Source organism: Xyrauchen texanus, chromosome 36 (assembly GCF_025860055.1).
Source record: "Xyrauchen texanus isolate HMW12.3.18 chromosome 36, RBS_HiC_50CHRs, whole genome shotgun sequence".
NCBI classification, from domain to species: Eukaryota; Metazoa; Chordata; class Actinopteri; order Cypriniformes; family Catostomidae; genus Xyrauchen; species Xyrauchen texanus.
The window spans coordinates 39,846,135-39,861,211 of NC_068311.1; the positions used below are offsets into that span (position 1 = coordinate 39,846,135).

The 15,077-nt window shown below is 50.4% G+C and overlaps 1 protein-coding gene across 2 annotated transcripts in view; it reads left to right on the forward strand.

The window, feature by feature from the left end:
* LOC127629619 (teneurin-4-like) overlaps positions 1-15,077 on the forward strand; it is a 410,961-nt gene that overhangs the window by 321,580 nt on the left and 74,304 nt on the right. For both annotated transcript variants that reach the window (XM_052106743.1, XM_052106742.1), the window contains one exon: positions 3,233-3,387. In XM_052106743.1, coding sequence (XP_051962703.1) covers positions 3,233-3,387 — 155 coding nt within the window. The remainder of the gene's footprint in view (positions 1-3,232; positions 3,388-15,077) is intronic.

Below are 15,077 nucleotides of genomic sequence, written 5' to 3' on the forward strand. Positions count from 1 at the left end.
AGTTTTCTCCAAACTCTCCAAACTCAGCCTTACTGTCACGATTCACTGTTGTCTGGCCTGTGTTTCTCCCCTGTCATCTGTTCCCGGACTACACTTCCCATAATTCCCTGCTCTCATCTCTGCCAGCTGTCCTTCATTGTCCTCACCTGTGTTTCATTTAGTCATTATCCTTTGTGTATTTAACCCTGTTGTTTGATCAGTCATTGTCAGTTGTTGTATGTACCTGTATGTGTTTTGACCTCCGGTTCCCTATCCGTTCCTGTGATTTTTTTTTTCTTCCCCATCGTGGATGTTTCTTTTGTTCATTTTATTAAATACTTTAAGCTGCATTTAGATCCTGCTCCTGTGACCTCCTTTGATGTAACAGAACAACTGACCAAAAATGGATCTAGCGGCTCCATTCATTTGGCTGACCCACGCAAACTTGCCTGTCCCAGAATATTCCCGACAGTTTTGTGTCCTTGCCAAGTGCACAGACTTTTCTGATGCTACACTGAAGTCCATGTGCTCGATCGGGCTCATTGCATACCAGTGGAGGGAATTGCCGGAGACCAGAGATTACACATGGAAGGAGTATGTGAGGCTAGTTTTGGAGACTCGCTGTAGAGGAACCCTCTCAATCCCGGTTTCAGCTTCTAAAGATTCCACGCCTGCCGCAGCCAACAAGCCAACGCCCACACCTGCCACGGCCAACGAGCCCACGCCCAAGCCTGCCACGGCCAACGAGCTGGAAGTCTCGTCCGTCCCAGAGCCAGCGTTGCCAGCCTCGTCCGTCCCAGAGCCAGCATTCACAGCCTCGTCCGCCTAGAGGAGGAGGCGGAGGAGGATAAGAAAGGCTTCCCAGTCTCCTCCTTCCAGGGCTCCGCCTCCAGAGCCTTCCATGGCTCTGCCTTCCACGGCTCTGCCTCCTAAGCCTTCTACGTCTCCGCCCCCGAAATCCTCCACGGCTCCGCCTTCCATGGCTCCGTCTCCTAAGCCTTCTACGGCTCCGCCCCCGGAGTTCCCCCTGGCTCAACCTTACACGGCTCCGCCCCCGGAGTTTTCCATGGCTGTTGTCCTATGGCCGCCTCCTAGGCCTCCTGATCCTGCCCCTGTGGCCGCCTCCCAGGCCTCCTGACCCAGTCCCTGTCCTGTGGCTGCCTCCCAGGCCTCCTGACCCAGTCCCAGTCCTGTGGCCGCCTCCCAGGCCTCCTGACCCAGTCCCCGTCCTGTGGCCGCCTCCCAGGCCTCCTGACCCAGTCCCCGTCCTGTGGCCGCCTCCCAGGCCTCCTGACCCAGTCCCCGTCCTGTGGCCGCCTCCCAGGCCTCCTGACCCAGTCCCCGTCCTGTGGCCGCCTCCCAGGCCTCCTGACCCAGTCCCCGTCCTGTGGCCGCCTCCCAGGCCTCCTGACCCAGTCCCCGTCCTGTGGCCACCTCCCAGGCCTCCTGACCCAGTCCCCGTCCTGTGGCCGCCTCCCAGGCCTCCTGACCCAGTCCCCGTCCTGTGGCCGCCTCCCAGGCCTCCTGCCCCAGTCCCCGTTCTGTGGCCGCCTCCCCGGCCTCCTGACCCAGTCCCTGTCCTGCGGCAGTCGCCCAGGCCTCCAGACCTGGTCCCCACCTTGAGGTCATCCCCTTGGTCTCCAGACCAGATCTGCTCTGGTCACCTTGGTCTCCTAGCCGTCCGCCTGACCTGCTCTGGTCTCCCTGGTCCCTGGCTTCATCTTGGCCCTTCCTCCCTGTCTTTGCCTTATTCCCCTCATCCCCTTGCCGCTTGTGGCCTTCTTGGACTGCCTGCCACCCCGAACCTCCCCTTCAATCCATGGATGAAGGGGAGGTTTTTTTTTTTTTATGGAGCGTCTAGAATCCGCTCCTTAGGGGGGGGCTATGTCACTATTCACTGTTGTCTGGCCTGTGTTTCTCCCCTGTCATCTGTTCCCTGACTACACTTCCCATAATTCCCTGCTCTCATCTCTGCCAGCTGTCCTTCATTGTCCTCACCTGTGTTTCATTTAGTCATTATCCTTTGTGTATTTAACCCTGTTGTTTGATCAGTCATTGTCAGTTGTTGTATGTGTTTTGACCTCCGGTTCCCTATCCATTCCTGTTTTTGCTATTCCTGTGTTTTTTCCCCATCGTGGATGTTTCTTTTGTTCATTTTGTTAAATACATTAAGCTGCATTTAGAACCTGCTCCTGTGACCTCCTTTGATGTAACTCTTACAAAGACATGTCAGCATTTCCAGCAAAGGATTGACAGATATAGAGCATTTCTGATTTGCTAGTATTCTGATTGGCTAAATATGTGTTGGTTGCTCTCACTGTCCTCCCCTTTTTACAGAATTTAGGAATCTCACAGAAACAATTCTCAGTACACTTTTTCAGATATATCTGCCAGGTTGTAGCAACATTTATTTTAAAAAATTGCTTGCAGCACCTTTAAGGTGTTGATCAAAAAGTGGATTATAAATATACAAATTTGATTAATAGCATGCCTTAAACCATTTTTATTCAACTTAGTTTGATTGTATTTTGGTCTGTAGATTTGTATCAATACAAGCCAAGCGTATCTGAATTTAGAACCAGCCCCAAAACCACAGAAAATATTTTTTTCTGCTTGCAACATGAAATTTAAGCAGAACCTGCTGTGTGATGTGGTTTTAATACACTTGCAAGTTTTGTAGACTGTATTTAGTTCTTTGAGCTTCATTGGTGGCAAGAGAAATGTTAATGCTCTTAAATAGCTTGTAGAAAACAGCATCACATGGATATCTCTTTCTATCTCTCTTCTGGTTGCTCCATGCCTGGTTGTTGTTCCTTCGATATAAATAATGAATTTATCACATGGATATTTTATACGTTTTCTGGTTTCCTATTGAGCATACTGATGCTGAGAGATATTCACATCATGTTGACAATACCACAGTCACCATATCCTTCCAGCTTAATTTATGAAATTAACATATCTTTATCATATATGTGACCTCAAAGTGATGTTATTTGCACCATTGCCCTTTTATTTAATTAGGTGAATCCCATGAAAACATGTTCAATAGAGAAACACATTTCACCCTCCAAAAATAATCAGAACTTATATTTTTCATTTTTCACAATTCTTTCTGTTGCTTTTGGGGTAAAATATGACCTGGACATGTTCTTGACAGGTTTCATGCGATTCACACATTATATAAGATCATTTTCAAATTCCATCGACATAAGATGAAGACTCATTCCCTTTCTTTGTCTATCTTCTACAGGCATTACTGTGGACAAGTATGACGTGATCTTCTTCGTAGATGGCACCATGATCCGTCGTATCGATCAGAACGGTATCATATCCACCCTGCTGGGCTTCAATGACTTAACCTCGGCACGACCCCTGAGCTGTGACTCTGGGATGGACATCTCCCAGGTGGGTAACAGTGTTCGGTTTCCTCTTGGCTTTTTCACCCATCAGCCTGTTTATAGAACTTCACTTGTGGCAAGGTTTGTGAAAGGCCAGTGCAGCTGTGCTGTACTACGCCTACTGTGTTTGGCATAGTCGGCATGTCCAGCCTTAGGCTGGGTCGAGGCTGATAGCTCTTTGGGGCTTGAGGGAGAGGGCAGGTCAGGGGGTTGGCGCATTGCAGTGGGTCCCAATAACCCAGATGTTGCCTACAGCGGCAGGCCTGTGAAACCCTGTCCAAGCTGACATACAACCTGATTGACAAATCTGCCCTCTACATCCAATAGACACACTTGCAATTGCATACAGTACAGTCTGTGGTAACCCATGGGTACCACTAACCAATGCATATGTTAACAGTCATCCTAGGCATGGACACTGCATTGAATATGATCTAAAAAATTTCAGTTAGGGATGTGACACAGGACACTTTTTTCTTTGTTTTACGTAACTTAATTTTGCTCGCAACATTATCCCAGTGTCAAGTCAATCTAAAGTGCCTGCTGTTACAATGAAAAATAAAATTGTCATTTGTTGATTAAAAAGCCCAACTGTTGATTTAATTTTTTTGTTGTATTTTATGCATTTCTTTGCCCAATTTCATATTTTACATTTAGCCTTCCATGGAGTAGATTTAACCCCGAGATCCAGCGTAGAATTTCAACATTTGTCTCAAGCAGTTAAACAATATAATCTCATCTTACTGAAATATGTGTAAAAACTATAGATAATAATAGCTGCCAGTCTTATCTGTATATCAGAACAACAGTGAAAATGAAATATGAAAATGGCATATTAACTGTCAAAGCTTGCTAAAATCACACAAAAAGGTCACAACTATTTTGTCGGAGACAAATACACAAAAACACTTTTGTGTCCCACAGAAATATCAACTTTCACAAATAATAATAATTAAAAAAATTAAGCATGTAGCAAAATTGCAATGCTGGGCATTATTGGACAAACTACTGCATGTATCCCTAAATGGATTTCATCTTCTAATTAATAAAAAAATATATAATAATGTTCAATGTTGGTATCATTCAGTTTTAAAACTAAACCCAAAACACCTACAGCACAATAGATTACAATAGCCAGGGCATTTACCTTATTCTGATGACGAGTAAATATTGACCAGGCGATGTTTTGTTTATTCAGTTGCCATGACAATTAGGTTTGCGCATATGCGCCTTCAAAGGACTTCTGAGAACAGAGTGCGAAATTGTGATGCTACTGCCCGGATTAGGCAAAACTGTCTGATTCCATTCAGTTTTGCCTAATCCGGGCAGTAGCATCGCAATTTCGCGCTATGTTCTCAGAAGTCCTTGGAAGGCATGTATGCGCAAACCTAGTTGTCATGGCAACTGAATAAACAAAACATCGCCTGGTCAATATTTACTCGTCAAGTGCAAGTCAGACAGAAACTAAAAGATGGAAAGACATTATATTTATTTTTATAAAAATTTAACGAAAGTACATTTAAATTTTGTGCGATCTACCAGCATTGCCTTTGCGATCGACTAGTAGATCGCGATCCACGTATTGGGCACCCCTGCTCTACAGTAAACCATATACAAACTATTAAAAAAATATTTTTTGCTGTTTTCTGTTTAATATATTATTTTGTGTTGAATTGTGTTGTGTTGTGTTGTGTTGTGTGTGTGTGTGTGTATATACTAAATCATCATTTTATAACCAGTGGCTTCTTTCAACTTAATATCAATGCTTGGGTAAACAATCTAGATGTGAATCACTTATTTTAATAATTCCTGAGAGAGTTAATTTATTCCGTTCAACTCTCCATGTTTGATGACAACAGAACAAGTAGGATAGCTACTGTAGATGGACAGCTTGACATACCTACTGACAGTAACCAAGGGGGCAAGGTAAAGGGTGCATTTTCCTTAAATCAACATGTATGCAATCTATTCAGCATTTATCAACAGTAATGCTGCAATCCATTCAACATTCGGAATGTTGGAATTTGTGCAACAGAACTTGACTTGCAAACTTGGAAAAAGATTTTTGAACAATATTATGAAGATGTTCTTAATTGTGATATTAGTTCTCTTACGAGAGGTTCTCTCGTATTGCGTAAGCTAGCTTACGCTACGGGAAAGATTCATCTTTTCTGAGATATTGAAGCCAAAAAATTATCCTTAATTTTGTATCATTTGTCAACGCAGTGCAGCAACTGCAGACCTTGAGCGGGCTAGCTAGCGAGCTCATTGGTTGCTCTGCGGCAACTGCTGCAGCCTATATACGAACTTGCGTGAACTTGCGCCCAATGAGAGGCGCCCGCGCGCTCACTGTCCCAAAGCCCGCCAGAATGGGCGTGGCTAGGGTGCATATAAGTGCAGTTCAGTAGGCTGGAACCCTGATTTTCATCTCTTCAGCGAAGCTCTTCGCATCTCTGAAACTGCAAGCAGCGCGTCGCCGTTCGAGGGGCATCAAGCAAGCTTGGACAGCGCTTCGAAGAAGCCGGCGCCGCCACCTTCAGCCATCCTGCGAGCTACGCCATCCGGCGACATATCCTTTTAAAGCAAACTAGTTCCTCAGTGAACTTCACAAAAGAGCACGAGTGTCTTTTTAAAGATGCCTCGCACCTGCGGTTCATGCCGCACCCCTCTCAGCGCCGGAGACCGCCACATCATCTGCGCTCTCTGCCTGGGACTGGGGCATGCAGAGCTTCGCCTTAGCTGGCGGCGATCTGACCTCTGCAAGGAGCTTCCGATGTCGACCCTCGCGGGCTCGACTCGGCGCTCAGGACCGAGCCGCCACGCCGCCTTCTGTTTCGCCGTGCGGAAGAAGCGCCGCTCCCAAAGGCTGCGGAACCGGGTTTAGAAGCGACTGTCTCGCCAGAGCCTCTCCCTCGAGCATCGCGTTCACCCTCCCGCCCCGGGACAGCGCAGTTGCCACCGGCGGCCGCACTGCTGCCACCTCGGAGAGCGAGGCGGAGGACAAGGGCTGCTGTTCCATCATGGCTCGGACAGCGAGGAGTGGTCACAAGCCTCCTCATCGGCCCAGGAATCCAGCAGGACCAGCGCCCGGGTCGAAGGGGAACTGATCGCCTCCTCACACAGGCCGTCGACCGCCTCGGGCTCGAGTAGTCACCACCCCTGAGCAGGCTCCCAACAGACTTGGCGGCTGCTTTCTTCAAAGCCGTCACCGTCGCGGCGCCGCAGCCGGGCGCTCCCTTCCTGCGGAACTCCACTCCGAGCTCTCTAAATCATGGAGCAGCGCTCTCTCTGCCAGGATTCGATCCCACGTCTCCACCTCTCTCGCTTCAGTGGGCCGGCGCCGCCAGAAGGGCTACTCTTCCATCCCCGGTTCGCGGATTCGGTAGCAGCACACCTTTGCCCGCCCTCCGCGAGATGGCGGTCTAAGCCAGTGCTCCCGTCTAAGGCCTGCAGAACTACTTCCGCCTGTGTTGGCGCGCCTATTCCGCCGCCCGGCCAAGCGCATCTGCTCTGCATTCCATAGCCGTCTTGCAGATCCTCCAAGCGTACCTTCTTCGGGAATGGGATGAGAAAGGCAGGCACCCAGAGGCTGTTACAGATCTAAGGAGCGCGACGGACCTCGCCCTTCGCACCACCAAAGCTGCAGCTCAAGCCCTAGGGAAGTGCATGGCCTCGCTGACTGTAACCGAGAGACACCTGTGGCTAACGCTAGCCAACATGGGAGAAGCTGAGCTCCACGTTCCTCAGCGCCACTCTCTCCGTCCGGTCTCTTCGGTTCCGTGGTAAGTGGCATTGTTGACCGTTTTTCGGAAGTCCAGAAAGCCACCCAAGCCATGAATCTCTTCCTGCCTCGCCGTGCTAGCTCCTCTGCAGGCTGCCCACGTAACCAGCCTCCTGCACGAGCATCTTCACAGCGCCCAGCTCAACAAAGCCAGACTTCCCAGCGTCGACAGGCGGCCGCCCCAGATCACGCTCAGACAGCCGCCGCAGACCGCTGCCCCAGCGGGCCTCGGCCTAAGATTGCGCTGAAACCTGAACAACCGAAGTCCTCCTAGCTTTGTTGAAAAAGCGGCGGCTCAGTCCGCCGCGGCGGACCACCGTCAAAGCTTAGCCCCTGTCAGTCCCCTTCTCACAGGCTACTACAGTGGTGAATTCAGCAGCCAACAAGCGGTGTTACTACCGGCTTGCCTGCACTCAAGCGCCGTTTTCACGGCGACACAAAAGATCTTGTAAAGAGCAAACATGTCTTATGTGTAGAAAATGTGCCCACAATCCAGTGTTCACCCCTACACACAAGCATTACACTTCCCGTGTCCCTATCAGAGAGCAAACATGTCTTATGTGTAGAAAATGTGCCCACAATCCAGTGTTCACCCCTACACACAAGCATTACACTTCCGTGTTCCTATCAGAGCACACTCACATAAAGCGGGCACAGCCCGCTCGAGTGTTAGAGTCAATAAGCAGCCCACGAGCCCGTCGCTGCGTCCCTCTCTGCCGGCTCTGTCACACGGCCAGCAAACACCTCTCTATGTGTAAGTCCCGTGCCCGTGACTATGCTCTCGCGCATCACTTAACAGATGTGACTCTTTCCCCATTCATCTCAATCGGGAAGTCACTCACAGAACAGCATGTCCCTGCTGTCTGCGAGCAGTCATGCATAAGCACAATAAGCGTGCTCACACATTCTGTTCAGCCCGCTGTGCATTACGCTTCAAAGCGTGGGAAGCTATCCCAGGGATATGCAAATGGGTGTTAAGCACAATAAAACAGGGCTATTTGCTACAGTTCGATCGCCGCCCTCCCCGCTTCAGGGCGGCTCGAAACTACCGTGAACACGGAAGCAGCCTGCATGCTTCGTTCAGAAATAACAAACCTTCTGTGCAAAAGGGCCATAGAGAGTGCGCCTTCACTGAGCGAGTCGGGGTTTTACAGCCATTATTTTCTTGTCCCCAAGAAAGGCGGTGACCTCAGACCAATATTAGATCTCAGGGTTTTGAACAAGGTGCTTACAAAAGACAGTTCAAAATGCTTACAATCAGGAAACTCCTCACGCATGTGTGCCAGGGGACTGGTTTATTTCTCTCGATCTGAAAGACGCCTATTTTCAGATTCAGATAAATCCCGTCACAGGCCATTCTTGAGATTAGCAGCCGACAGTCAGGTTTATCAATACACCGTCCTTCCGTTCGGCCTGTCCTTAGCACCCGTACTTTCCACGAAGTGCATGGATGCTGCGCTTCGCACCCCTCGCGAGTCAGGGCTTGCGAATTCTGAACTATTTGGACGATTGGCTGATTTGGGCACAGTCACATATGGAGCTTCTGTCTCACAGGACAGTTCTCCTCAGTCATCTGAACAGTCTGGGTCTTGCAGTCAATTGGACCAAGATCTCACTACAGCCCAGTCAGGCAATTTCCTTCCTTGGAATAGAACTAGACTCTGTGGCAATGACAGCTCAGCTTATCTACACGGCTGGCGTCTTTTCAGATGAACAGCCTCACGCCTCTGAAAAAATTTCAGAGAGTCTTAGGTTACATGGCCTCAGCGCAGCAGTACTTCAGCTGGGTTTACTGTGCATCGCCCGCTTCAGCATTGGCTAAACACCCGGCGTCTGCGCCGGGCGTGGGCCACAGGCGCCAGCCGATCAGAGTGACTCAGACCTGTATATCAGCTCTGCAGCCTTGGGCCGGTGGCGAATGGTATCAGCGGGGAGTAACGATGGGAGCTGTATCTGCGCGAAAAGTCATCTCGACAGGCAGCGTCCAACACGGGTTGGGGCGCGGTCTCGCGAGGGCTCGCCGGTTTTCGACCTATGGTCAGTTCAGGAAAAGCTCCTTCACATAAATTGTCTGGAAATGATAGCGGTCGATGCGCGCTGTCGTCGCTTCCTCCCGGTCATTCAGGGTCACCGCGTCCTGGTCCGTTCGGACAACAGATCTGTGGTATCCTATCTAAACCGTCAGGGCGGTGTCAGATCCAGGAACCTCTTCCATCTGACAAAACGCATACTAAGTTGGTCCCAGGGCCACCTGCGCTCGCTGAGGGCGACGCACGTGCCAGGCCACCTGAACGACGGCCCAGACAGACTGTCCAGAGACAATGTTCCCCCTGCACACTCAAACAGTCCAGAAATTATGGCAAATATTCGGCAGAACAGAGATAGACCTCTTCGCGGCATAAGAGAACTCTCACTGCCCAGTATTTTTCTCGAAAAGCGAGGACGCGCTGGCCCAGGACTGGCCCAACTGCCCGCTTTATGCCTTCCCTCCCGTCTCGCTATTGCCACAGGTAATGCAGAGGATCAGGAAGCAGCGTCACTCGGTGCTCCTCATAGCCCGGCTGGGAGAATCAGACATGGTTCCCAGAGCTTACGCAGCTGTCACTGACAGCCCGTGGCCCATCCCAGTGAGAGCAGATCTCCTCTCTCAAGCTTGCGGCGCGATCTGGCATCCCCACCCAGAGCTGAGGCTGCAGCGTGGGTGATCAGCGACTACCCGTCGCTTTGCCAGAAGGAGTAATGAACACTATCATACTGCGCTAGAGCCCCTTCCACGAGAAGACTCTATGCGTCCAAATGGTCGGTGTTTTCAAAATGGTGCACCGACAGAGACCTGGACCCACGGACATGTGGGGTGTCGTCACTGCTCGTGTTTTTACAAGAGCTGTTGGATAAGGGCAGATCCCCATCCACGCTCAAAGTGTATGCGTGGCGGCCGTTGCGGCGTTCGCCGAACCCCTGCATGGCCAGTCACGGGGAAAAAGCGAGCTGGTCATCCGCTTCCTCAGGGAGCTAGAAGGATGAACCCCGCGACCCCATCGGTTCCTATCTGGGATCTTTCTGTAGTTCTCAAAGCTATGAAAGCCCCCTTTCGAACCGCTTGAATCCGTGGATTTGAAATACCTTTCACTCAAAACCATTTTTCTGACTGCCCTGTCATCAGTTAAGCGTGTGGGAGACCTTCCGCGCTGTCTGTCACGCTGCATGTATGGAGTTTGGACCAAGTGACTCCAAGGTCATTTTAAAGCCTAGACACGGCTATGTCCCAAAGGTGATCGGTACTCCTTTCAGAGCACAGATTATTTCCCTATCGGCTCTGCCAGCATCCGATAGCGAGCGACACAAATCTCCTTTGCCCAGTCAGAGCACTGAGATTGTATACTCGCGGCTCCGCCTCTTTCAGGCAGCTGAGCAGCTTTTCGTTTCGTTCGGAGGGTGCACCAAGGGTCTCGCCACCTCGAAACAGACACTGTCTAGATGGATAGTGGATGCTATTGCTGCCGCATACGCGTCGAAAGACCTGCCATGCCCGGCTCACTCCACCAGAGGCATGGCCTCCTCGTGGGCATGGTCCAGCGGGATTTCCATTCAGGACATATGTGTGGCAGCGGGCTGGGCTTCCCCCTCCACCTTTGTCAGATTTTACAATCTGGAAGTGCCCGCTCTGCAGGCAAAACTACTAACGGTTTAATACGCTACAGCTCCCCTGGTGAGCTGCACTAATGGGACACATTCCACACAGACCGGCACCGCCGCTCTGTTTTTCCCTTCCCACTATTTGCTTATGTATCACACACACACTGACCCGCACTCTTGCCCGCCAAATATTATTTCCCCACTCACAAGGGCTCCCCGGGTCCCCCACCCCCTGGGGCTCATGCAGTGGATGGCCTGCGCGGCGTTGACAATGGGTTCCGTGGCGTAAGCTAGCTTACGCATATCTGAGAGAACCTCTCGTAAGAGAGCGTCTCTGTTACCTACGTAACCTCGGTTCTCTCTAGATGAGGAGCGAGTATTGCGTAGCTGGCGTGCTTTCAGCGCCACGGCGATTTTAAGCTTCATTCAATGAAAACCAGGGTTCCAGCCTACGAACTGCGCTTATATGCACCCTAGCCACGGCCATTCTGGCGGGCTTTGGGACAGTGGCTGGGAGCCTCTCATTGGGCGCGAGTTCACGCAAGTTCGTCTAGGCTGCAGCAGTTGCCGCAGAGCAACCAATGAGCTCGCTAGCTAGCCCACTCAAGGTCTGCAGTTGCTGCACTGCGTTGACAAATGATACGAAATTAAGGATAATTTTTTGGCTTCAATATCTCAGAAAAGATGAATCTTTCTCGTAGCGTAAGCTAGCTTACGCAATACTCGTTCCCTCATCTAGAGAGAACCGAGGTTACGTAGGTAACCGAGACGTTTCATGACAACCTAACACATTTTCTATGTGTAAACAAAATGTAATTCTCATTACCATGATGATAAGTAAAATAAATCATTACAATTGAATTAAATTCACTGCAACACAAATTACCATGATATATGCACATTCATTTATTTATCTATTTATTTATTTGAATGTATTCAGTTTTGTTTTTTTGTTTGTTTGTTTTTTGCATTACAGCAATGAGTATGTTTTCACATTACGAGAATTAAGCTCAAGTTTATTCGATACGGAGCGGAGAGGAATGTTCTTTGTAGAAAGCCACACTTTTTGACCAGCGACGTATACGGGAGGCCTAGACCGGTGGCGATCGGCTTTGGCCTTGGTGCGCGTCCCCACTTGGAGTAGAATCTCACGGGCCCTAGTCCAAGTGCGGTGACACCTCTGGACGAAGGCGTGAGCGGAGGGGACCACAACCTCGGATTCCAGACTAGGAAAAATTGGTGGCTGGTAACCTACACTACACTCAAACGGAGATAGGCCCGTGGATGACGCTGGCAACGTGTTGTGGGCGTACTCCACCATAGAGAGTTGTTGACTCCACGAGGAAGGATTCTTGGATACCAAACATCGTAACGTTCTCTCCAAGTCCTGGTTGGCTCGCTCAGATTGACCATTGCTTTGGGGATGAAACCCTGAGGACAAACTGACAGTCGCTCCCAGTAGTTTGCAAAACTCTCGCCAAAATTTTGACACAAATTGGGGTCCTCTGTCAGAAACCACGTCTTTCGGGAGGCCATGTAATCGAAAGACGTGGTCAATGACGATCACCGCTGTCTCCTTGGCTGAGGGTAATTTGGGCAAGGGAATGAAATGAGCCGCCTTCGAGAATCGGTCCACCACGGTTAAAACTACCGTGTACCCCTGGGAGGGTGGGAGGGCGGTAATAAAATCTAGAGTGATATGGGACCAGGGTCTCGAAGGCACCGGCAGTGGTTGAAGTAACCCGTCTGGGGGTCGATTGGAAGTCTTACCAGTGGCACAAACTGAGCACGCCAAGACAAAACTGTGAACGTCGCGAGCCATCTGAGGCCACCAGAATCGTTGCTTGACTAAAAACTTCGTTCGATTAACTCCCGGATGACAAGCCACATTGGAACAATGTCCCCACTGAATAACGCTGGACCGTAACCCCTCCGGCACAAACAAACGATTCGGTGGGCACCGAGCCGCGGGCGTTACCCCTTCTAAGGCCGTCTTGACCTTCGATTCGATCTCCCATGTGAGTGAAGAGATGAATAGAGTCTCTGGTAAAATGCACTCGGGAGTGGACGGGCGTTTGGAGCGATCAAAAATACGCGATAAAGAATCGGGTTTGATGTTCTTGGAACCCGGGCGATGCGAGAGTAAAATCAAAACGACCGAAAAAAAGAGCCCACCGAGCCTGCCTGGAGTTTAGTCTTTTAGCTGTGTGAATGTATTCCAAGTTCTTGTGATCGGTCCAGACGATAAAGGGTACCCCCGAACCCTTCAACCAGTGGCACCATTCCTCCAAGGCTAACTTGACTGCCAACAACTCTCTGTTACCAATGTCACAATTACGTTCGGCCGAGGACAAGCGATGAGAATAAAACACGCAAGGATGCATCTTATCGTCTAAAGGAGAACACTGGGATAACACTGCGCCTACCCCCACCTCTGACGCATCGACCTCTACCACGAACTGACCTGACGGATCAGGGGATATCATGATGGGAGCTGAAACGAAGCAGCCTTTTAGTTTGGAGAACGCAGCCTCGGCTGCGTCTGACCATCTGAACGTCCTTCTGGGAGAGGTCAAGGCGGTCAGAGGCGCGGCTAGTTGACTGAAATTGCGAATGAAATGCCGGTAGAAATTGGCGAACCCCAGAAACCTCAGTAGAGCCTTACGGGAATCTGGACTTGGCCAATCCACCACAGCCTTGATCTTCTCAGGATCCATGCGCATTCCCTCAACCGACACGATGTACCCTAGGAAAGGAACAGACTGTGCATGAAAAGAACATTTCTCCGCCTTGACAAAAAGCCCATTCTCTAGCAAACTCTGAAGCACTTGCCGGACGTGCTGCACGTGTTCCTGGAGAGAAGAAGAAAAAATTAATATGTCATCCAGGTAGACATATATGAACTGGTCGACCATGTCTCGCAGCACGTCATTATCAAGTGCCTGGAAGACCGCTGGGGAGTTGGACAGGCCGAACGGCATGACCAAGTATTCAAAGTGCCCCCTGGGGGTGTTAAAAGCGGTCTTCCTTTCATCCCCCTCCCTGATGCGGAACAAATGATAAGCATTGCGTAAATCCAATTTCGTGAAGATAGATGCTCCCTGCAACCTCTTGAAAGCCGAAGACATCAACGGCAAAGGATAAGTATTCTTTACCGTGATGCTGTTCAGCCCCCGGTAATCAATACAAGGTCGCAGAGATCCATCCCTCTTCCCCACAAAAAAGAACCCCGCCCCCGCCGGAAAAGAGGAAGGGCGGATGAACCCTGTTGCTAGAGCATCAGAAATATATTTCTCCATAGCCTCCCTCTCTGGAACCGAGAGTGAATATAACTTGCCCTTAGGTGGAGACGTACCTGGCAATAACTCTATGGCACAGTCATAGGGACGATGTGGAGGGAGAGAAGCAGCCCGAGATTTACTGAACACCTCCTTCAGGTCCAGGTACTCCGCGGGCACGTTAAATAAATCCACGGTCTCCTCCTGAAACACAGGGACAGAAACAGATGGACAGGCAGACATTAGACAAGACTTAAGACATTGAGTGCTCCACGCAGACACCGACTTCAATTGCCAGTCCACTTTAGGGTTGTGACGGGTGAGCGAGGGATGACCAAGGACGATGTGGGCGAGAGGAGTGTCCAGGATGTAGAAGGAGATGGTTTCGGTGTGATTGCCTGACGTGATGAGGGTGATGTCTTCAGTGGCTAGTGAAATGGTGGGAAGTTCCTGGCCATTGAGGGCGTGTACAGGAATCTGATGTGTGAGGGACCTGAGGGGAACTTGGTGGTTGCGTGCAAACGTGTAGTCCATGAAGTTACCTTCCGCCCCAGAATCCAGGAGTGCTCAACAGTTGTGACGGTGGGTGGACCATTGGAGTCTTACCGGAAGGAGAGTAGATGTCGATGAGGTCTTCTCGGCGGAGATACCACCCGATAGTAGCCTCATACTTACTATCGGGCTGGACCTTTTTAAAGGACAGTTGTAAGCGAAGTGTCCAGCTCCTCCACAGTACATGCAGAGGCCCTGGGATCTCCGCCTTTCCTTCTCCTCCCGGGAAAGCCGGGCTCGACCCACCTGCATGGGCTCGAGATCGCAGACGGGGCTGACCGCGTCCCCGCCTCCAGAGCGTTAGCCCCCAAGTCCTCCCGAAGGACGGTTGGTCTGTGCTCGCTGTTCCACTCGACAGCCTAGCGTCCACTCTTAACGCTAGTGCAACGAGGTCGTTGAGCTTGGTGGGAAGATCCATGGCGTATATCTCACTTTGGACGCGGTCAGACA